Source organism: Perca flavescens, chromosome 17 (genome assembly GCF_004354835.1).
Source record: "Perca flavescens isolate YP-PL-M2 chromosome 17, PFLA_1.0, whole genome shotgun sequence".
NCBI classification, from domain to species: domain Eukaryota; kingdom Metazoa; phylum Chordata; class Actinopteri; order Perciformes; family Percidae; genus Perca; species Perca flavescens.
In genome coordinates this window covers 26,380,208-26,404,812 of record NC_041347.1, presented here as the reverse complement: position 1 = coordinate 26,404,812, position 24,605 = coordinate 26,380,208, and the positions used below count along the sequence as shown (strand labels likewise).

At 42.2% G+C, this 24,605-nt stretch overlaps 1 protein-coding gene across 1 annotated transcript in view; it reads left to right on the top strand.

Annotated features, from left to right (window-relative positions):
• The window catches only part of meis1b (Meis homeobox 1 b), an 80,356-nt gene that overhangs the window by 32,386 nt on the left and 23,365 nt on the right, over window positions 1-24,605 (top strand). The window contains exons 8-9 of the mRNA XM_028602881.1: window positions 5,158-5,303; window positions 23,934-24,010. Coding sequence (XP_028458682.1) covers window positions 5,158-5,303; window positions 23,934-24,010 — 223 coding nt within the window. The remainder of the gene's footprint in view (window positions 1-5,157; window positions 5,304-23,933; window positions 24,011-24,605) is intronic.

Below are 24,605 nucleotides of genomic sequence, written 5' to 3'. Positions count from 1 at the left end.
CACACTCCAGCAGACAGAGAGAAAGAGGAGAGAGACAAGAAATGAAGTAAGAAGGACGGGAGGCAGGAATGAAACATGAAGTGGCGGAAAGGCTTAAATAAAAGCAATCGGAGCTGAATAAGCATGGAAATAATTGTCTGTTTAGCTAATGCTAACAAAGGTAGTGAAAATGCATGAAGAAAGCTAACCTAGTTTTTTACGTCATTATCTGTTTGCTCACTGTGTGTGTGTGTGTGTGTGTGTGTGTGTGTGTGTCTTTGTGCGAGTGTGTATTTGTGTATACAGCGTGTGAGGGGACTGATAAAATATTCCTTCCCTTCGTTGGCCCCGGGGCATTTCAACTGCCCCTGGTTCCTTCCAGTCACTGGCCTGCTCCCTAATTGCCACACACACACACACACACACACACACACACGCACACACACACACACACACACACACACACACACACACACACACACACGCACACGCACACACGCACACACACGCATGCGCGCACACACACATGCAACATTCAGAGCTTCTGTGGCTGGAGACACACATGCATAAGGAAAAACAGAGATAGACACACATGTACAGAAGAATGCACATCCATCCATCCATGCATGCATTCTTCACACACGAACATGCACCCCCACCGTTCTGCATTGATTCACCCCCTCCCTCTCCCAGCCCCTCCTCTAACTAGTTGCAAAGATGTTGTCATGGCTGATCAGTGGGCCAGGCCCAGAGTTGTGCCTGTGGCTTTTCCTCGTGGGGGGGGGGAGAGACTGGAGCTTGCTAGCCTAGCTGCCCCATGCTGGATGCAGCCCAGGGTTACAGCCTGCTGGTGCTCTTAATGAGCCTGGCAGCCTGTGTATGGAGAGTAACGAACTGGTTCATGGGCTGTACGGCTGACTGACAAGGTTACTACATGACTGGCTGACTGACTTGGTGGCTTTATAGACTGACTAGCTTACTGGCTGTCTAGATAGTTACTTACTGGTTGACAGTGTGGACTACACAGTGTACAACTACCTAAGTGACTAAACGGTGTATTGGCTGAATAATGAACTGACTATGACGTCACTGCAGCCATGTTTACACTCAAGCAGATAAATTTGACATCACTGCTTACATGTCAGAATTTTTCTGGCCATTCAGGCATGCCAGCGATCCACACTGAAAACACAAGAGAGAACAATGTTTAAATCTGGCCTATAGAGTGTGCCCAAGAAGCTTGAGCCATTTAAAATATGCTCTAATTGTTTAAAAATGCTACACATAGCATGTTTTCAGATGTTTCTATATTGGAAGGCCTTTTCTGAAAAGTCCTGTTTTTGGTGTTTGTTTGGAAAATTTTAGCTTCAAGGGCCAAAATAGAGAAAATAATTATCTGCATTACAGTGGACATTGCCTGACTGACTGTCCTACATCAGATTTTTTTCAATTGATTAACTCCAGTCTGCCACACAGCATCTCTTCCCTCTCCTATCCATTATTTTCTCCTCCTTCATCGCCTCCTTCAGTGGCTTGAGTTTTTTTGTTCTCTCTTTTCCGCTCTCACTGATTATTCCACATCCGTCTCTTCTTGCCCTCCTTCACCATCTCCCATTCGCCTTTTTTCCCTGTTACCCTGTGTTCTCTCTCTCTCTCTCTCTCTCTCTCTCTCTCTCTCTCTCTCTCTCTCTCTCTCTCTCTCTCTCTCTCTCAAGCTGAGGTAACACCATTGACATTTCCCCAACATGGCTGCCAGACACAGCTTCAACACCTTTCCTGCTTCACCCTTCCTCACTCCCACAGTCTTTTTTTTTCTCTCCTCCCACCTCCTGCTCTTCCCTCTCGCTTGCTGGAGTTAAAGCAAAGCAGAAATTAGCCCCAGACCTTGCAGAGGTGATTGGTATCAAATTGCAGTGAAAATGGAAATGCCAATAAAATTGACAGCCTCTCTCCAGCCCTCCTCCTTTCTTTTCCTCCTCCTAGGTAAAGTAAGTGTCTATAGGTCAGACTTACTTAGAAGTATTGGGACAAGATGAATACTGGGGAAGGGTTAAGGTTTCCCTCTCTGGCTTAAGGTTTGGGTTGTATGCAGGACTAAAAAAGTCAAACTTTGCCTAAAATCTGTAAAAAATGGGGGGCAATTTAATTTCTTTTTCCATAACATTCATTTTGCATAAATGTTCTGAGGCAACCTTGTGTATGTTATATGAATAAAAGTACTGGTTTTATGTTCTTTTCACATGGATCAATGATATGAGATAGATCTGATGTAAGTAGAGATGTAATGCAACCTACTTCTCTCACATTATGCATCATTTGGGTATGTGATTAATTATTGATTAGCTAGAGATCTTTAGGGTTATTTAACATTCTGTAGGGTCATATTTAAGAGTTCTAAAGATTTTAGTTGATGCTTGCATACCATTTGATTCACCATACACCAATATATATATGATGTAGTACTGTAAAATATGGCTGATATACTGCAGATATGGGGCAGTGGTGACCTAAAGGACCATGCATATTCCCATGACAGTTTTCTCTGAGCATCCACACTTTTATGACTTATTTTGTGCTTTCTCTGTCCCCTTTGTCTTCTCTCTCTCTCTCTTGTTTCCCCTTATCCCCATGCTTCTCACGATTTCTCACCTCTTCCTGAGCCTGCCTGCTCGCCCACTCTCTCCTATTCACTCACTCACTCACTCACTCACTCACTCTCTCACTCACTTACTCACTCATAGAGTCACTCACTCATACACTCACTCATGCTCTGAGCTGGTTCTCCAGCCGTTTGCTTCTGTTTTCCCAACTCACATGGGACAAGCCCCTAGGTTTGTTATTGTAGGCTTTGCTGAACATGAGCCGGTCTTTACAACGGATTGAAAGCATTTGCTTCCAATGAAAATCTGGTCTTAGATTACAGGGCCTCGACTCGGCTCACCCCTCTTTTCCACCAGGCAGAGAGATGCAGGGTGGAAAAGAGAAAGTGAGAGACAGACAGAGGGGTGGGTGTATTTAAGCCCTGAAACAGTAGGCAGAAAAAACTCACTTGTTAAGCTCAGGCTGCGTTTGTCCCGGGCTAATGATGTAACTGAAGCTTGCAATGTGAGTGTGTTTTTAGACAGAGAGAGGTCTGGGAGCTCGGTGTAAGGAGTTCATTGTCTTGAGTTAGTCGATTAATGGATTAGTTAATTGACAACAATAATTGATTAATTGTTTAAGTTGTTTATGAAGAAAACATGTCAACGATTCACTAGTTTCTGCTCTCGGATGTAATGATTTGCTGTTTTTCACTGTTTTATATCCTTGCAAACTGTAAGTAGAAGTAACTCTAGGCTCTGGGAAATTGTGGAATTGATTGATTAATCAGATCAATAATCAACAGATTATCCAGTAATTTACAGTAAACTGGCAGAGGTTACTGACATCCTCACATTGCCTGAATTCAACTTTTAACCTTTTGTTGGTGCTATTAGTAGCCCAATCCTACCACCAGCTTTATCTGCATGTGTGCATTATTGATGTGAAGTGTGTGGCGTTTGCATCAGTAACTATGAAAATCAAGCTCTTGTTATATCCCTCCCCCATCCTCCATAGCGTCACCTCCGCTTCCACAAGAGGTTCATTAAAAAGCCTTCAATATGTGTGCATATGTATCTCCTTCTGCCAGAACAGTCGGCGAGAGAGAGTGAGAGCTAGCCAAGAGTGTTGTTTCGTATGGATCGTTGAGAGCCTCTCTCTCCTAATGGTGTATATAATTCAGGTACCCTCCAGGCATGCTTTCAGGAATTCTTTTGCCCGAGGTAATGGGGAGCAAAGGCCTGGGTTTTAGACCCTTGATTATTCCATTGATGCGGCAGGCTGGAAAAAAGTCATCTCCAACCGGATTAGAGCCAACATCCCCATTAATTATCGATGAATCGGGGGCTTAGGGTTTAGCTAGGTGCTGGGTGTCGCCCTCTGCAAGTTAGCGGAGCACGGGCCCGCTCGAATGCAGTTATCTGCTCCCGTCACAGTGAATAGACCTAGAAGCTTTAGAAGTGCTTTGTGTGTAATCAATAAATAACTGGATCCAATTCTGTACACTGCTTGAACGTTTTTTGTTCTTCTTCTTTCCTTCCTCTCACTTCCAGTCGGAGGTGGCACGGGACAAAAGTCAGTTATCAGCTGCTGAAATTTCTTACAGTGAGGGTGCCACTTGTTTACCTCGCCTCATGTTTCATTTATGATTATCGTCTTTATTGAGGGTGGATGCATTTTTGAATAATGATAATAACAATTAGGCTTTTCACAGCCACAGATGGAAGGAGCCTTTTTCTCTCCACTGGAGCAGTATAGTATAGAATGCGTACAGTAATTGGGTAGTTTGAATATGAGTGTGTATGTGTGTGTATGGGTTCTTGTTGTTGAGTCTGAATGCAGAGAAAAGGCCCATGGAGCGCCTTCCTTTCACTTTACCTCTCAGTGCTCAAATACTCTAAGCTGTCTAGTGTTCCCCTTAGGTGAGGTTAACTGGCCTTAATAGAGCCTTATCGAAGCCCTACAGGTTGCTGTAAGCAGCCATGACGCCATTGTTATGAAAAGCAGCTAGCTTTGTTAGCGCTGTTTGTGCCTCTGACTTCCCTTTTTCCACCTATTTTCCTTTTATTTTCTGCCTTCCCCCTCCTCGCAACCTCCCCTTTTGTAGTGCCGTGTTACTCTTTCCACCTCAGGTAAAATGGCAGAATGCGCTGGGGCGACGCTTCAATAACTATTTTCCCTTCAGGATAATAAAGACTAAATCTCTCTGTCATTTTCAATTCTGTGCAGGCTTGGATGGGAGAGTGGGGAAATGCGACCTTACAAGTCCTTTGTGCTCCCCTTCTCCCTCTCTTTCTCGCAGAAAGATGCGAGCGCTGGCTGTGTTTTCAAGTGGCGGGGGATGCTGAGAAAAATGAAAGGCAGGGTTATTTATAAATGTATTAAAAATGAATGCATTTATGAGGTGCTGTTTTCCAGCCATTCTCTGCTTGCCATTGTTGTGTCTCTATACCCCTCCGTCTGTGCATACAAAGCCCTCCAGAATTCCTTCGAAATCGTATTTATTCCCTTTGAATGCAGAGGCGCAGCGAATGCAGGAAGTAAACAAACTGTGTGTCTGATCTCCGCTGTCTCTTCCTGTTTCTTGTCATGTGACAGGTGATGGCCTGGACAACAGCGTGGCTTCACCGAGCACAGGGGATGATGATGACCCGGATAAAGAGAAGAAACGCAACAAGAAGAGAGGGATCTTCCCTAAGGTGGCCACCAACATTATGAGAGCATGGCTCTTTCAGCACCTAACAGTGAGTTGAATGAAACACCATTTGCTCTCAGTTTCATATCATGTGTGTACACTTCAACTTCACTTCACAGCCACAGACTTTCTAACTTACACACACACACACACACACACACACACACACACACACACACACACACACACACACACACACACACACACACACACACACACACACACACACACACACACACACACTTCTATCTTTCTAGCTCTGCTCCTGTCTTTTTTTGACACAAATACACTTGTACACAAAGAAACACACATAAACACAAACCCACTGACACATTGACACACACTGACTCACTGACACTCACATACACACCACCACAGTCTCCCCCCACCCCCTTCTCCACAATATATCCTGGTTTATACGGTGAACACTTCAAAGACACAGGCCTGTGTAATCTGCCGGCCATCTCTGCAGCCTGCGCTCTCGCTCCTCATGTGCTGAAACTGAATAAGGTTGAAGCTAAGGAGAGACGCCCCCGGCCATAACTGCATATACATAGATGAACCTTATTAAGAACAAATCTGTCATTATTTAACAGATGCCTGGGTTGCTGCAAAGGCCTGTGGTTTGGCTTTCTTTTCATTCAGTTATAACAGGGATACCTATGCCGATAGTACCCGCTGACAGCATCGCAAATTGTTGGAGGGGAAATAGCGTGGGAAAAAAATAATTTTGATGCTGAAATATACAAATGTGACTGTGAAAATAGATCCAACAGTAAATAGAATGCTGTCTTCTTTAACAACACGTTTCTATAATTTCAAACATGATGAATTCACCAGCCACAGTTAGAATTGTTAGACACAAAACATATTCCAGAGACTTAAACTTACCTGACATTCGAACTACAACAGCTCAAGACCTCTGAATGACAGCTGGCATCTCAGTGATTCAAATAATATATCAAATGACAGCAAAAAACGATTCATGCTAAATATTAGGCTAGTTGTATGTCAAAAAGGTTACATTTCAAAATGGATTAAAAAAATAAAAAATAATCTAAAAAGATGTACACAGGTTATTCTTGCATGAAATGAAATTCAGAAGAAGACATTAACAAGACTAAGTTACTTACGTAAAAAATGCATCGTAGATAAAGTTCATGTGTAAAGCAAAAAAATAATGATTTATTTTCTGTGTTTATTTTTGCACTGTTTTAAAGTCCTGATTACAGTTCAAATCTAGTGTTGAAGAAATATGTCTCAAAACTAACCTCAGCCAGGCTTGCGCCACTCACTTTCTGCCTTTGTCAGGGGTTTCTGGAGAACGCAATACAGTTTGGCTGAGTGGGTGGTGGTTTGCACAAGCCAGCAGGGAGGATGCTGGGGAAAGTCATTTTGTTGTTGGATTATGGATATTGCATGGGCTCCACTTTCCATTTTTTCCTTTTTTGTAGCTCTCGATTGTTGATGTTGATGGTATGCATTGCTGTTTTCCAATAGTGTTGATGGCAAATTGGAGGAACATTTTTCATTTTGCGTGTACTGTAGTGTGGCATTTGGCAGAGATATAAAGTGAATATCTGCACACAGAATATATACACACACATCTCACAAGGCTTCTTATACTTTTTGTTTTTCTTTGTGTTCTCCCCTTTCCATCTAACCCCTCACCACCTCCTTCACAAACCACCAGCTCTCCATCACCCTACACACACACACACACACACACACACACACACACACACACACACACACACACACATTGCACGTACACACTAACATCTCCTCCAACTCCCTGACCTCAACATACACCCCCCGAAACCTTTGGGGCTACAGGGGAAAGGTGTTTGAAACACACACACATCCTGTCTGTGAAAATACAGTTCAGAACACACTAGCCTAGTGAAACGCACCAACACACACACACACACACACACACACACACACACACACACACACACACACACACACACACACACACACACACACACACAGCAACACACCTACTGTGTCATATTACACCATGAGTTGGGCTTATGGGAGGCTTCTGCACTGTTAGATCTCAAACAGTGGGAAGGATATGTGTGTGTCAAGGGAGCGAGGGAGAAGAGAAGAGGAGGAGAAGGCCAGGAGGTGAAAAGGTGGATAAGAAGCATCCATCAGCCTTATCCTTCTCCCAGGAAAGAAGAGAAAGAAACTAAAACATGCACACATACAGGCACACAATGGCACATAGGCTATGTTGCTTATGGCACTAAACAGGAAGAAGCTGCTGTTCTCACGGTGCAAGAACTGAGAAGTAAACTGAAAGGTTGATTGGAAAATCACTTCCAATATGTCTATCATTCAGCAAAGCCAAATAGAAATGAAACCCAGGCGGAGAGTAGAAACATCTTTGTTTATGGAAAATGTGGTCTTAATTTTGAGTAACACTGGCATTAACAATACCACTGGTGTCAGATAAATGCTCGCAGTGGTCTCATTTGTTTACAATAATCTTTCTTCAGTATCACCATTAATTTAATCACCATATGTCTGTGTTTATAAATGTTACATATACCACATCTAATGCAAAAACATTTACAGTATCTCTTACATTGGCTGTATGTCTCTCTGTCTCTGCTGGTACAAACATAAACATGGACAGCTGATCTGGGCTCATCCACAGCATCATCAGCTGGCCTGCCTTTGTTTCACAGAGGGATGGAGGATGTGAGTCTGGTCTCTTAGAGATAGACACAATGCCAATTAGGCACACACAGACGCATGCATGCACACACATACACACACACAGATTCATGGCAGAGTGCTGTGGCCCTACACAAAAGATATGCAGGATTTGACTTTGAAGGGACAATGGAGCAGAATAGGGTAGAAGTTTGGATACCCACCTTCATGTATTTTCTGTTATTCGCCCTCACACTTGGACCCTCAGGGGAGTTCCAATTGTACCGATGAGGAAGGGGAAGGTGGGTGGCAAACTGAGGCTGCGAGTGCACCAGCAGGGTAGGTGGTAGGTGGCATTCATATATTTTTTTACTGTTGTTTTGAAGACATTTCTGCATCTCACTTATCCACCAAGGATGCTCATTTTCAATGTCTTGTTATAGCAGGAAAAGGGGAAGAGTGTGCCATGTTTGTTGTTAACATGGACACCAACAGTAGAAAAGGTTCCCTAAATTGTTGGTATTATCAGTTCCCAGGTTCAAAGCCAGAGTGCGTTTGGTGTAATGAATCATCCCCTGTGAAGGGTGACAAAAAATCAAGAAATAACAGAAAAAGAAGAAGAAATATGCTTCTATCTGTTGTGTGATGGGTAGAGTGACAGATAGAGCAGTGGTATTGAATTTGATATGATGACGACAGTCGCAGCTCGCTGAGTTCTCTCCAGCACGCCCTATGAGCTCATATGTTGTCGACAGTGCTTGTGGGACAAGTTCATCGGAAAAATTTGGCGGCTCTGACTTGGAGCGACTACAAAACATTAGCGTTAACCGCCTGTCACCGATGGCCGGACCACGCAGCTCGCTGCCAGATTGACATGCAGCTGTAAACTTGCTGGGAAACCAAAATAAAGGGCAGCGGACGGGTTTTCCACTTGTGTCCTCAACTCATTTTGATCTTCGTTTTCTATTGACATTCTTAATGAAACATTTGTTGTGACTACTAGCACTCATTTGTTTTTACTGACTGAACTAAATGGGGCATTTGATAAGATAAAGCTGCAAAAATGCTTTAGTCCAATTGACAAACTCACCTTTATATCTGCTTAACATCAATAAGGATGTGTTTAAACAGATTTTTTTCAGGAAATGATTTAAGTTGTCGAATCAATTCTAAACTGATTGCATTACTGGCTGAGCTACCTGGTTACTTTGTGTTACAACCAAAAAGACAAGCAGTGAGATAAAGAAATAGCTCGTACCCAATCTCTGTTTCCTCCATCCCTCCTATTGTGCAGTTGGAATCCACCTACCCCCCACTCACCCACCCCTTCCTCTTCACAAATGGTATTTTCTTGTTTAATTTAACAAGAAATGAGTAGTAAATGAAAGCTCAGGCCTCAAATCCCCAACGCGCCTTGTGCTCTGCTCTCCACTCCCCTATGAAAAGGCAATTTGTGAAATTATGTGATAGAGTAATTAGATGGAATTCACCCCCGCCTCCCCACTACACACACCCATTTAGATTGTTGCCTCGCTAAACTGAAGTAGGTGTGTGTGTGTGTGTGTGTGTGTGTGTGTGTAGGGCAGGGGGGGTGTTGGCATTCAGAGTGTTAGCATCGGTATATTAGCCTGGCAGACTGGGACACGCACTCTTATACACATTATCACTAACACTCTCTCATTGTGGCTCTCCTCCCCTTCTATTTGTACACATACTCAATGTAACGAGGGGCAGCCGCGATCGCAGCTCATAAAAGAAGCCAAACCCGCAAACCCTCAATGAGCTGTTTTTTTTCCTCCTCTTACTTTCTCCTCTTAAAATGTGTAAAATGCACAGAAAGAGAGTATAAAAAATCCAACTGGAAGGCATAATCCCCCATTAATACAATTAGAGTCTAATTTAACCGCTCGTGTACGCAGATGTAGCCGAGCTGGGCGAGTGCCGTTACCCCCTTGGATATGTTTTTTTTTTTTTCACAACACAGCAGTGTGCAGCAGGCTTTTGAGCAGAAACAGGTGTGAAAGGCAATATAATTCATTTCTGCGCTGGCAGAGGAGGGCAGGAGCCTCGCTATCGTGGGCCCTGGGTGGTGGAGGAATCCAGGCTGCGTGTGCAGGGTTGCGAGGGGCCGAGAGGAAGTGATAGATGTATGGGTGGGTGGGTGGGTGCACTAATCATTAAAGGCAATATGTTTTTCCTCATATCTTAATGGTTTCGATTGGAATTGAACTGAACATAGAACAACAGGGCAGAGTACTCTCAACTGTCAAGCTTGTTTGGGACATTGCTTTCTCCAGGTTGGACGAGGGGGTCTGTGTTCTTTTGATGGTCATAGAGTGACTCACTAATGTGTTTTATCTGTTCCTGATAGAGAATATATATAATCAATAAGAAAATTCAGCAGATTGTTACTGCAGCGTGTAAACTCACAACCTATCATTTCCTGAACTTCTCACCAAGAGAACACAAACCAGATATCTAAAGCCTCATGTAAACAACAGAAGGGAGGGAAAAAAACTTTTGAGGTCAGAGTTCGCCATTGCCTCAGATGCCATTAGTCTTCGTCTGTTTATTGCTGGAGCCTGGACATGTCAGCACCCTGGTCACCCGCGGCAACCCTGACCCGCCATGGCAACCCAGGTCTGGATGGGTGTTATCCTACTGGTCCAACCAGAAATTTGTACATGCAAAATTGTCCCTAGTCTGAAGTTTACTTTTTAAGAAAGAACGGGAATGGGGGAAGAGAAAGGGAGATAACATACAGTACAGTAGGACAAACGTACATATTTATGACTACGGTCTTCCTGCGATTGTTGTTAGACTTGTTTGTCTTAGTTATCCACTGCACAAATTAAGTATCTCATGAAGGATAATTTCAATTTCCTAATTAATAGCTATAAAGAACATCTGGTAGCCATCTTAAGAGGAGAAAATCAGCTGACTGTGTTTTCATTCATTTATTCATCAACAGCAACAAAGGCTCGATGTCCATCTTGATACTGTAAAGTAATGTAGTGGCCTATGTGGCCTGGTGTCTCCGATTAGGTTGTAATTGAATCTAAGTGGCAGTCAGAATCTTAGGCGCCACTGCATTAGGATTTCAAAGAGGTCCTAAGAGACGGCAGACAGACGGACAGATCTGCCAAAGGCCTGGCATGACATTGTGATGAGACAGAACGGCGGAGGGAAACAAGAGAACAAGTTACTATTGTCAGCATTTTCATTCAGTTTCAGAATATGATAGAAATGGCTTTGATGGCTACTTTTTGTGTAAATGTGTGTGTGATTTCTTTAGTGCATGTGTGCGACTAGGTGTATGTGTGTGTGTGTGTGTAGGGGTGTGTGGGTGCGTGCGTGTGTGTGTGTATGTGTGTGTTTTTACGAGGGCATTTGGAAGCAAAGACTTGTACTTACCAATCACAGGAGTGGTTGGTGTCAGAGGAGGCAGCTGAGTCAACCTGCTTACTCCAACAACACACACACATACATGCACGCACACACATGCTCACACTCATACTGTGCCCCAACCCCCACATTACCCCACACCTTGTAATGAAAACATCATCAATTATCCCTCCTGACAGGCCCCAGGGACCAAAGGCAGACAGCTCTCTTTGGGAGCTTCTCTTTGTGGACTGACCCTCACAGACACACAGACTTCTACTCACACACTCTGCAACCTTTTCCTGAGCATTCATGTTTATTCTGTATTAAAAGTTGGTATAACATTTTTTCCAGGAGCGTCAATAGTCGTTCATGAGAGTGCGTAGTAGATAATAGGACGGTCCATGTAGTCGAGGTGAAGGAAGCAGAAGTTGTGTGTGTGTGTGTGTGTGTGTGTGTGTGTGTGTTTTGGGGGTATTGGTGGAGAGGGGGTTATGGTATGGCCAGGGCAGAGGGAAGCCATCAGTCTTGACAAGGACTCCTGAAAGGCCATCTGTTTCATGATTGATGGATGGAATGATGGATGGATGAGTAGATGAATAGATGGATAGAGAGATACAGTAGATGGGTAGAAAGACACATGGCAGATGTTGGTAGATTTAGGAGGATAGGTATTAGTTTGCAGAAATATCAGGATAATATTGACATTTTACTTGACTATTGTTTAGAAAAAAACAAACCTATATGCTTTTGTGATTTATTTTCTTAATTTGAAATCACAGTCCAAACACATGTCCATTTACAGAAAAGTCTAAATAAAATTGCCATTTATATATACGACAGAAGAAGAATGTTCCCTGGCTTGTAGGTGATATGAACATTTTATACCAAAGAATATTAGATTAAGATTAGTTTTACATATATATATATATATATATATATATATATATATATATATATATATATATATATATATATATATGACCCCAGGTCAGGCATTTTACAAAGTCCCTTTACATTTCTGTCAACCTTTATTTCAGCTTTTCTCCGACTTTCCCCTCTGTTTCTTGTATCGTTTTACCCCTCTATTTAAAAGCCCTCAAGGGCAGTTAACTTTTAATTTAGGCCACCTTTGAACTTTTCCAAAATGTCTGCCATAGATCTAGACCAAAAGGAAGTGTGTGTGTGTGGGGGGGTTTCCTTGAGAACGTGAGAACTTTACAGACCCTCAAGGTCGGTCAGTAGCACTGGAGGGGATCACCAGTCGCAAGAGATCTAACATGGCTCCCCAAAAATACACACACACACACACACACACACACACACACACACACACGTTCATGTTTAGTTCATGTTTAAACTGTATGAGCTCCTTCTTAGTTTCTGCTTTTACAAATGTTCTTAGACGTTACTATCCCAATGATTGACTCAATAACAGCTCAATGCTTCTTTTTTTTTTTTTAAACATTTTAAAATCTAACATGTTTAAATGAATAAACATCACGGCGAGAGAATATTTAATCACACTCTTTAATTTCGCAATTACCTACAATCATTCCCATTTTCTTCTTCTTTGTCCTTCTTTTGCTTTTCCCTCCCCCCAGCCCTTTTATAATTTTATAGCTGGGAAACTATGAAACAGTTCAGTGTGTGGTTTCATTGTTGTACGTCTGAGTGATTGATGGCTTCATGCTGAAGCTGTGTTTCACACTAGTTCTATTTTTCATTATCAGCTGTGTGGGATAAGCGTTGTGTGTGTGCTTCAATGTGTGTGTGTGTGTGTGTGTGTGTGTGTGTGTGTGTGTGTGTGTGTGTGTGTGTGTGTCTGTGTGTCTTCAGAGTGGACAAAGGCCCAATAACTCGGATGTGTGAAATCGTTCTTGGTTTGCTACCCACTAATCAGTTAACGATGATTTGCAAATCCGAAAAAGAGGCTCACCCCCAGCCCTCAGACACACACAAATACACTCAGATTCACACGCACATGCACACGCGCGCGCGCACACACACACACACACACACACGTTTTCGCATAGGCCCCACAGCAGTGATGTCAGTGTCTGGGTGGGGGTGTGGAGTTCCCCACCATCACTGTGGTATTTGTTGGAGAGTGAGTGGCAAGTTGACGTGTGGAAGAGTCAGGGAAAATATTGTCATAAGTCTGTGGTTAGCTTGGAATGATTCTATCCAACACTTAGGGATTAGCAATGCTAGCACATTAGCCTCTCATTCTCACTGTAAGCAAATACATCCAAGATACTTCCTTTTTTGTTTAAAACTCCTTAAATATAACTTTGACAGTAAAATGTTCACCCCCTTTCAAGAAACAGAGTTTAGCATAGCTTCTGTGCATAGCATGATTTTGTTCAGCCAGTGATATATTAAATCTGCTAAGTGTGAAATCACATTAGCGCTAGCTGTTAGCCATTATCCATTAGGCTGTGTTTGGTGATCCAGAGGATTGTGGGATCTTTTCTGGCTGGAGTCAGCAGCTCAATACCTTTTACTTACAGCAACTGCAGCAGCCTGCCCTAGATACATTTGGTGTGTGTGTGTGTGTGTACATCTGTGTGTGATTGCATATGCAGTCGTGCTATAATTTGTATATCTCAGCTTCACGTGTCTTTTGTAAGTGCTGTGTATGACGGTGTGTGTGCATGTCTTTGTGTCTCATTCCATGCGTATGCTCGATGGATCCTTTGGCTTTGCCGTCGTGGTAATCAGTTTGCGCTTTTGCTGAACTAATTTATCAATTCAGTTCCTCCCACTTGTATTCTCTCCCATGCGTGAACCCTCTCTCTTTCTCCTACACTCTGTCTCTGTCTCCCTCTCAGACAAAACACTTCTTTCTGAAAAACCATAAGGGTTTTTCCTATCTTTTATGCATGTCTTGTGCCTCTCTGACCTCCTTCTCCCTTTCCTCTTTTCTTCCATGACTCCCTCTCACTCAATTTTCCTATAATGTACAGCTGCCTTGCATTTTAATGGATTTGAACCATGATATCATAGCAATATTGGTGCACTTGCACTGTTTCAAAGGCATTGGGAAAGAGCCATGATTTATAGATGAGATATCTTGTGATATCTATCCATAACTTATCATTTTACACTAGAGGCAGGTGGCATGGATGGTATACCCATAGGCTGGTAGTGTGTTTACACTTGGCCAGCTGACCCAAGGTGCCCCTGTGGAGCGGGTGTGTGTCTGTGTGCATGGCAATGTAAGTGCATCTGTGACACACACGTGTATGTATGTAGATGTGTAGATGTGTGTGCGTGTGTGTGTGTGTGTGTTTGTCTGTGGTGTGTCAGAATGTGTGTCCAGCGGAGTGAGAGAAATCATAGCTAGTGAACCAGGTGGTGAATGCAGACAGGCAATAACTCATGGTAGAGGAGTCGGACACAGCTGAGGGCTTGGAGAAGAGATGTGGTGGGAAAACTCATGCCACACACTTACATTTTTCTTACTTTTTACTATCCTGTCTTCGTTTTACTTCTTCTTCCCATCCTTCAACCCCCCCCTTCTCAATTCATCTTTCTTCCAACACACTCTAAACAAAGCTCATATTGCATGTTTGTCAGCTTTCTTCCTTTCTCTCTTTCCGCTCTCTCTGAGGCGTGCTGTTGTAGTGTTGGCGATGGCAGGGGGAAGTGAACAGGGCTGAGGGTGCTGCTCACTTGTTTGTTACGACAGATTAAGTCATTGATTTGTAAAAGTGGTGCACTGATGGAGAAAGCCCTCCGCTGCTAAAGTCGAGGAGGGAGAGAGAAAGCAGAAGCGATAGATGGAGGGATGCATTTGGCTGTAAAGAAAGAGTGGCACGGATATTAAAATGAAAGGAAAAGATGAGAGCTACAGTAAAGAGAAGAGTTAGGTGGAGGTGGGAGAAAGGGGAGAAAAGGAGGCAGCGTGAGATAGTTAAGCAAAATGCTAAATATAGAACAGAGGGATGGAGGGGGTTGGAGACGGGTGAGAAAGATAGGAAGAAACAGGAATGAGGAAGGAGGGAGGTGTGTAGCTGTACTTTGAATGACAGAGATGTCAGAGAAAGACAGAGGAGGTAGAGAGAGAAAGCTTCATCTTTCAATGGCTGCGTTCTCCTTCCCTCTTATACTTGCCGCTCCAAAGAGCATAAGGGAGCAATTGTGAAGTACCCTTACTTAGTTTCAGCATTCCCCCAACCCAGGTTCATTTTACCCCCCTAGGGGCCAACGGTGAGTTTCTAATTAAAACTTCGGGGGCAAAAGGGTAATTATGATAATAACATAATAATATTGCCAGGGTTATTAGATTGTTCTGTGGTCCCCAAATTGCTTCCTCTGAGAGATCAGATTTCAGTGGCATTACGTAAAGTCAAATTTCCTTGAAAGTCAGGTGAAATGAAATGGATTTCCCCTATGGTCGAGGTGCAATCTGACTATCTGATTCCCTCTTGTATGGCACAGGCACTGAGTCTAAAAAAAGCCCTTTAGTTTCTCATCACAATGACACATCAAATCCCCTTCCCCCTCGCTTACCTCCCAGCTCAATTTAGTCAGAAGAGTTTGTGTGGTTAGGAAGTCTACTCGTTTGTTTAATAGTTTTTGTTGTGTTGCTCTGAACTCTCTTTAGTAATAGCACTTTGTTTCTCTGCCCCGTGTAACAAGCTCTGTGTATTGTAGCTGTGTGTAACAAGAGAACATTTGTTTTTAAGCTCAGCGATCACTGCTAGAATGCTAGCTCCAAGCACTGTAGCTAGCATGCTGATGCTTCCAGGGGCATCCCACTGTTTTCTCTCAGCTTTCTGTGGTACCTGACAGGGATGAGGCTTTGTGGATCCCTCCTACTCCCCATTTACACCACCCCCCTCTATCCCAGGCAGCCCTGAGGCAGCCCACCTCCAGCTGTGGCTGCCGTTCACTGCGCCGCTTGGTGCAAGTACCGATTGCTTTGGAGTGCCTCCCCTCGCTCAAATAGGCAGTAATTACGGGCTTAAAGAGGTTTAGTGGTCCAGCAAACTACATAATCACCCCCTGAATTAGCCCCAGCTCATCAGCCTCAGTCCAACAAGCAGCACTTACCACTAGCGCTAGCTAGCATGTTGCACCCCCTTCCCTTTATTGCACAGAGGGAAGCACAGCAGCAGGTGTTGTGCAACATCCGGCCCCCTTAATAAATTTAGCCTCCCCTGAGCTGGAATGGGGAGGACTAATGAAGCACGCCCTCGCTCTTAGTGAAAACAACCAGAGAGTACAGACACCACACATACAGCACACAATATCAGATGCTTTCCTTCGGTATCAACCGAGCTCACCCTCTACATTCTGTTAAACACAACAATACAGCACTTTGTTAAGACTTGAGACTTGGTCATGTGCATACAGTATAAGCTTCTGTATACATATAGACCCACCCTACTGTAAAGCGCATGGATCGTTGTTCACACCCTGCGGCACAGCAGTAACAGCTACAGCAGTGGCTGCTGCCCTGCATTATGTTATGTGCCCTTAGAGTTTTAGAAAAGCGAAGAATGATGCTAATCATCAATTATCAGCGAAGAAGCTGGTAATGCTGTACATTGTCTAATCCACTTTGTACTAGAGCTTTAATGACATACTTTTTACCCTTTGCCTCACCAGCTAACTAGATTTATCTCATTCCCATAGGCAAGTGCGCTGTGAGATTTCCCTAAATCAACAAAAGCTGTTTTTTGAGAGGGAAAACGCTCATTAATGAATGAAAAGCGCAGGAACATCTGTTTTTTCTCCATTTTCTTTATCTTCTGAAGAGATCGAGAGATTTGATGACAAAAACTGTTTAAAATGTTGTTTTTTTTGCCATTTCTGGTGCATATATCAGGGTTTCTAACAGAAAAAAAACAGCAATGAATTATTCATGGTACAAGCTTTGAGTTGGTTTACCATAGTCCAATGCCATAATAGAGGCTGTTTCTGCTTTTTTTGCGCTTTACAGCACTAAGACGGGGCGTTTATTTTGCGCAGACTTTGCAGAGAGCACTCTGAAACTATCATCCTGTAGTTGGTTCATTTTGAGTCTTTCAAAAGATCTGTTTTTGCTCTGTTTTGTTATTTTGCATTGGAGCAGCCCAAATCAGAGGAAATTAGGTTAGGGGTGCTTTGTTTTTTTCTGTTGTTGTTTTGTTCGCTCTCACTCTCTTTTCTTTTTTTCTTTAATCCCCCCTTTCTCCCAGAGCCAGCTTTGTTGCTGGGTCCCTGCTCCCTAATGAAGTCAAAGGGATGTCAGTCGATGCCACCTACACAGAAAGGAATTTGAAATGGCGTAGCTCTCACAGCGCAGCATGAGCACACACGGAGGATGAAACTTCCACTGAATGAGCAAGAAATTTTGGAAATTGGAAGCTTGTTGTATGAGATACAACAGGCTTACAGTTTAAAAGGCTTGTTTTAAAGTCTGCTTGTGCTCAGGGTTCTGGGCATTTGTTGTTAGCATAACAATGTAGCCTACTTGCCTCCCCAAATATTTAAGGTAATCTCATACAAGTCTGGCAGGAGCAAGGCTACACTTCCAGTAAACTGTGTGTGTGTGTGTGTGTGTGTGTGTGTGTGTGTGTGTGTGTGTGTGTGTGTGAGTGTGTGTCTGTGTGTAAGACAGTTTGGTATGATACTCTGATGCCCTTCTAGCCAAAAAGGCCCCCGGATTAGCCGTTAGGCATTCCTGATGGGCAGCTCGGTTTCTACGGTGATTTGACCTGGGAACACTGAGGGGAACAGACCTGGCCAAGTCAAGGCTTTTTACGTTTACCTCAACTGCCACATGCAGGTCAATAACCATGCATAATGTTGTTGGTGTTTGCTGTAACCTGCCTGGTATTTCAGGTCTTTGGGTTTACTGTGTCAGGACAGTTGACACAGTTGCTGAAACAAAAACGTGTCTTACTGAAAATGGAAAAGTACACTAAAGTAAATTGTTGCACATTAACAAGTTGTTTACTACGATTCATTGCATTTTTTGGCATCCTTGTGCCTCGTGACAAACCCCAACAATCTGGTGGTAAAGTAAGCTGACCCTAAATAACCATTGACCCACGTCTGTTCTCCACAGATTGTGCAGTGTCATGGCCTCTTTTTGAGGCACGTCATATGACTGTGACAACATATGATTTTCCTCTCTCTTATTCCTCCCTCTATCCTCTTTCATGGTTGCAGTTTTTACAAAGCTAATGTGGCGTGTCAAGCCTTTTTAATGGGATGCACAGAGGCTCAAGAAGCGTGTCTTTAAATAGAAATATATGCAACGATAACACCATACCATTAATGGCTAAAGAGGGAACAGGACTGAGAGGACTGTGGCTGCAGTGAATTGGTTAGGAAAGATGGAATCGCACACATTACGATGGAGATGTAATGGTAAAATGTAGGCTACCTATTTACAATTCTGTATAAATGTTTTAAGATATATATATATATATATATATATATATATATATATATATATATATATATATATATATATATATATATATATATATATATATATATATATATATATTTTTATATGTATATATATATTCAAATATTTACACAAAGTCAAAAACATTTAAAGGTTGAATTTTACTATCATATTCATAGCATTTTTTATGTTTATGTCATGTAAAAAATGTGGATACCTTATGTTTGATTTAAAGCCAAATAAAAAGAAAAAAAAGTATTTGGAGCAGTGAGGGGAAGAGACAGCCAGAGAGAGGGAGAGAGGAAAGACAACTGTTTTTGCTGAGGAGGCGAGATGAAGAGAAGGGAGAACAGCAGCAAGATAACAGACATTTCTGAAACAGCCCTCCCCTCGTGGTGAAGTGGAGCATCGGCGACAAAAGAGTGACTCAGACTCTCTCTTTCTTTTTCTCCCCCCCTCTTATTGCTTCTGAGAGACTAAGGTGAGGCCTAATACAGTTTAGGAGTCATAGAAATGAGAATTAGGGAGCCATGACCTTTAGGAAGTCAGTTCTTAAGATGAAAGTAAGATATTGTTTGGGCAGTTTGTCCAGTAAAGGTGAAAGATTACGTCTACACAATAGCCATGTGTCTTGTCAAAGTGGCCCTGGGCATTACTCCAAGGAAATAGTTGCTGCCATATAGTGAGCCATTCTAGCTTCAGGTTTCTCAAACGTAAATGAAGAAGCAGAACAGGAAAATCAGAAACCTAGCGGTGTACTATACGGTAAGGGTCGAGTAACTTCCAAAATGTAAGACTTTTAAAGTAAGATGTGTCATTACTTTGCTATAGTTTTTGTAATGTAATTAGTGCATTAAGTCAGACCAAGATGACATGAGACCAAGGTCCACACAAGATGCGATTCAATTAAAATATTACTTCAACAGTATGTATTCTGCAGAGCCTTATTATAATCTAAAGCTGATGTAGCTTTATTTTAAGTAATTTGTGAAATAAATAATTAAGTAATCTGATTATTATTATTATTATTATTGTAGCACTGGTAACTGTAATGGTTGATATTTCCTTCTGCGGCTTTGCCTAGAATACTTTTCACCTGGGTTAGACATGGGACAGGGGGAGTTAAGAGAGGTTTGAAGAATATTTATGCTGTTATCTCTTTGTTAAACCCCTAGGGCTCCAGATATCCATTTCCATGTCTCCTCCCCTGCCTCCTTTTCCCTCTTCCTCTCTTTCCTTCTCTCCGTCTATCTATCCCTCTTGTTCTTGTCTGAGGGGGTTAGAGAAGAACGGTCAGACAGGGAGGGGATGTTACTGATGCTCTGTTACTCACACAAACACACACACACACACACACACACAAACACACACATACACATATGTGACCAGACACAGCTGAACTTGAAGGCCCAGCAAGCTCAGTGGTTCAAATAAGTAAAAAAAACACAAATAAACACCGAGATGAACTCGCTAATACTAACACACACAAGCAAATCTTTGACTCAAATGGACACACAACACAACAGACATGCAACCACACACCCACGCTTGCACACTAACACACTCTGATTGATAAGACACACAGAGGAGAGAAGCAAAAACACACACCCTTCCTGGCAATCACATGCTCAAAGCCGAGCAGAAAGCAGTGAGCAGGGTGGAAATTCTCATGAAAGGAGTTGTATATTTGGAGAACACATATCATTAAGATAGGCGGAGGGAAGGGAGGGAAGGATGCGCAGAAACTTTCCATCTGCTCTTTTAAAGAACATGTTGTTGCTTTACTCAAAGGTCTTTCTTTCGCTCTCTTTCTCTCTCTCTCTCTCTCTCTCTCTCTCGTTCTCTCTTTCAACCCGCTGAACTACTGCCAAAGGCTGTTAAGACACCAGAATCACTCACAGACAATATTAAAACTGGGCGACTTGTTGCTATACGAGAAACTTAATCACAGTGTTTTGGCAGATAGGAGCTAATTTGGCAGTTTAGAAAAAAGGAGGACTAAAACAGTTATGATGTACTAGCTTTCAGACCATCTCTTCCTGGTAACTCTTCCATTAAGTGTGTGTTATTTTGTACATGAAAGCTCTGGCACTTGTAGGAGGTTGTATTAAGGCCAGGATGCAGTGGTGGAAGAAGTTTTCAGATCCTTTACTCCGGTAAAAAAATAGATATACCACAATGTAAAAACATTCAATTACAAGTAAAGGTCCTACATTGACTTTATATTTTACCTCAGTTAAAAGTTGTTTTCTAATGCTTAAACAGCATTTTCATACTGTAGCTGATGCAGGTGGAGCTAATTTTACCAAATTCTATATGCTGTTGGGTAGTTAATTCTGTAACAAGTAATCACATTATAAGCACAAGAACCTCAAAAGTGTTCTTATTTCAGTACTTGAGTAAATATACTCGGTTACAATCCATCACTGGCAGGATGTGTACCGAACACAGCACACTCATGCAACTAACACATATTTCTCCCAGTGCTGCTGTCTGACATTGCATGCGTGTCTGTCTGTGTGTGACTAGTTATGTGTATCTGTCGGTCTGTGTGTGTGCCGGGAAGCTAGAGGGAGGGAAGTACTGAAACAGGGTGTATTTGTGCTGTACTGTGTCCCCTGGCATGGCTGCAGCCCCCGATATCACGAGGCAGACACTCCTGCTTCCATTCATCTATGACACGTAGAATGGACACACTGATCTTTTCATTTGTTTGTTGAAAAGAAAGACTTAAAAGACACATTGTTCACATGATTAGCTTCAATATGTCGGCATGTGAGTGTGTGTGGTGGCTATATGTAAAGTGCTCAATGTGTCAAAACATCAGATGACACAAGCCTTAAAGAATAAAGTTTTCTTACTTTCTAAAGGAAGTGGTGCCCCAGATTTGCAGTTATTTCATTCCGATACTATCTGATCAGTCACAGTATGGAAAATACGTACACATACACACACACAGTATATGAATTGCAGACTGTTCACATACATGTACACACACGCACGCACACGCACGCACGCACGCACAAAAATTGTTGCAGAAAAGAAATGGACACATATTTGGCCAGAGGCGACAATGCAATTATAACTTAGCGCATGAAATTAGCCTCCTTGTGTTCCCATTCCCCACAACCAATCACATGGACAAGGGAAGGCTGGGGAAAAAAATCACCCTCTTCTCTCTCTGCTGGGTCATCCCAGCATTAAACACAATCCTGTTCATTATTCGCTGAAAATACTGTAATGAAAAAATGAAAACGCTGGCGCCGCACTGATTTTGCACGTCTGATTGACTATTAAGTGTGTGTGTTCTTGTTAGACATACTAGATATTATAGCCATATGTGTGGCGCCTATTGTTGGTCACCATAACACGGAAGAATAACTAGATAAATATTCTGTCAGGGTGGCTTCTATCATTCAAATAAATACATTTTAGTTGTCAAAAAATGATTTTGTGTTGGTGCTGAACAGCCAAAACACACATGCAGCCACTCCCTCGTTTTGATGTGGATTTGCAATTTGGAATTAATGGTATTATTACGGGTTTAAATGTCTGTGTATGGCTACTGCTATGCGTAATACATAAGTGGTGCTCTTTGTCTGTTTTCAAGGAAGTTAAAGTAACCTAAAATGTGTTTTTCCCTTTGGTATTTATTGTTTGAATTGTTAGGAGGACATGGGAAAATTAGCCAACAATATAATTATTTTATTTTACAAAAATCACTAGGTAGGTTATTCACACCCCTGGGTGACAAAATTAAAATACTTTGATTCTCTTTGGTTATTTAGGTATCTCTTCCTTCTGTCCTAAATCTATACCTAGCATTTTGGAATATACATAGTTTCCATTTAGTGATATCCCTTCAACAATCTATTCTCTCCCCCCACTCCCCTGCTCCTCCCTCCTCTCCTCCTCTTTTATGGCCTGCCTATGGTGTTCAGCACAGTCCATGTCTTGTCTCAGTCATGAACAGCACATTGTCCTCCATGAACAAGGCCCTGTGCAACTGTGATACCCCCCAACACACACACTCTAATATAAATCAAAACACTGCCCGGGTTCACATTTATCCAATTTATTCATTCTATATATTTAAACAGGTGGCTCAACATTAACTGTTCTCAGCCGGCTTCTCAAGGAGGTGTTGCAGTCAGAAGTTAATATTTAAACACTGAGGTTGAAGTTTGTTTGGATAGTCTTTCATGTGTAATATTTATGAGTCTTTGGATAAATATAAAATAATCCCAGAGTAAGGTAAAGTCATATATCTATCAGTGCAAATTGTCTTGTTTAAACAAATTCCCCCAAAAGTGAGCACCTCTAATATCAAGGTGATGCGGCGTGATTAAAGAGAATTATGAGAGTTAAGTTAACAGTATAAAAATGAGAATTATCTCTGTGTGAAAATTGATTTACATTAGAGTAACAACAGTTCAGTAACATTGTTCCGTCCTGAAAATTGGATTAAATGACTTGAGTACATTTCTGTTCCTGTGTTAAGCTGGTACTTAAAAGGATGAAATGTTGAAGGGTTTCCGTAGTTAAAGTTATTCACAATCAGTGTAGCGAAACTACAAAACTAAACACAACAAAGTGGCAAAGTTAACATGAGTCATGTTATGGCACCCCACTGCAGCAAGGATAAAAGCAAACAGCAGCAATAAAGACAAGAGATTTCACATTCTCTTGTCTGTATTCCATCGGGTTAACGTTACATATTCCCCGCTCGCTGATTACATATGCAGCAGGGTGAAAGGGGGGCCGTCAACGGGAATATATTTGTGTAAGAGGCTGCCTAATTACCAGAGCTGGTTCTCCACTTCACTTAACTTTCTAATTGGCTTGCCTTTTTGGCTGCCATTAATTACAAGATTTCCTATTCCATTAATGATCGGGGGGAGAGAGTTAACGTGAACACACTCACATATACTTACAGTATACATCCAGATACACACACACACACACACACACACACACAGGCACATACACTTGACACTTGACACTTACGCACCAATGAGCATGAGCACACGTCTCATTTTCTACCTCTCATTACGCAGTATGATTGTGTGTGTGTGTGTGTGTGTGTATAACCTGTGCCCTACAACAAGCCTTTCTTTTCTAAAAGGCACATCAAACCCTTTTTTTCAACAACAAAAAGCTTCATTAAACAATTTGTGGTCAGCCTTTTCTCATAGATGTTGCCTTTCTCTCCTGCAGCATCCCTACCCGTCAGAAGAACAGAAGAAACAGCTGGCGCAAGACACAGGCCTCACCATCCTACAAGTGAACAACTGGTAAGTCATTTCTGAGTTTACATGCAGTCAATTCTAGGGGTTTCTACCCCCAGGCTATCCAAGTTCTTAATGATCGGAATTAATGCCTACACTCCACCCCTGTTTTCATCCCACGCACACACAGAAACACACAGAAACACACACACACACACACACACACACACACACACACACACACACACACACACACACACACACACACACACACACACACACACACACACACACACACACACACACACACACACACACACACCACTTACTGAATCATCCTCACCTAGATCAATCCATCTAAAGAGATATGGCCTGGAGTGATTTTCCAAACCAACAGACTAACTCAGCCCAAACATGAGCATCCATGGTAATTAAGAGTCAAACTACCATCTGAAAACATCCAAAGAAATCATCCAGCGTGCAAGTTGGATGATTTTATTGGATGTTATTCCAGTCATATAAGAATGATTACTGAAAAAGTGGCAGCCATGAGACTAATTATATGGTTTTGCTTTGACTTTATTACTTTATTTTGGTTTATGGCTTTTTGTAGCACCTTTTACTATGATTAACATTTGTTTTAATCAATCGATGAACATCT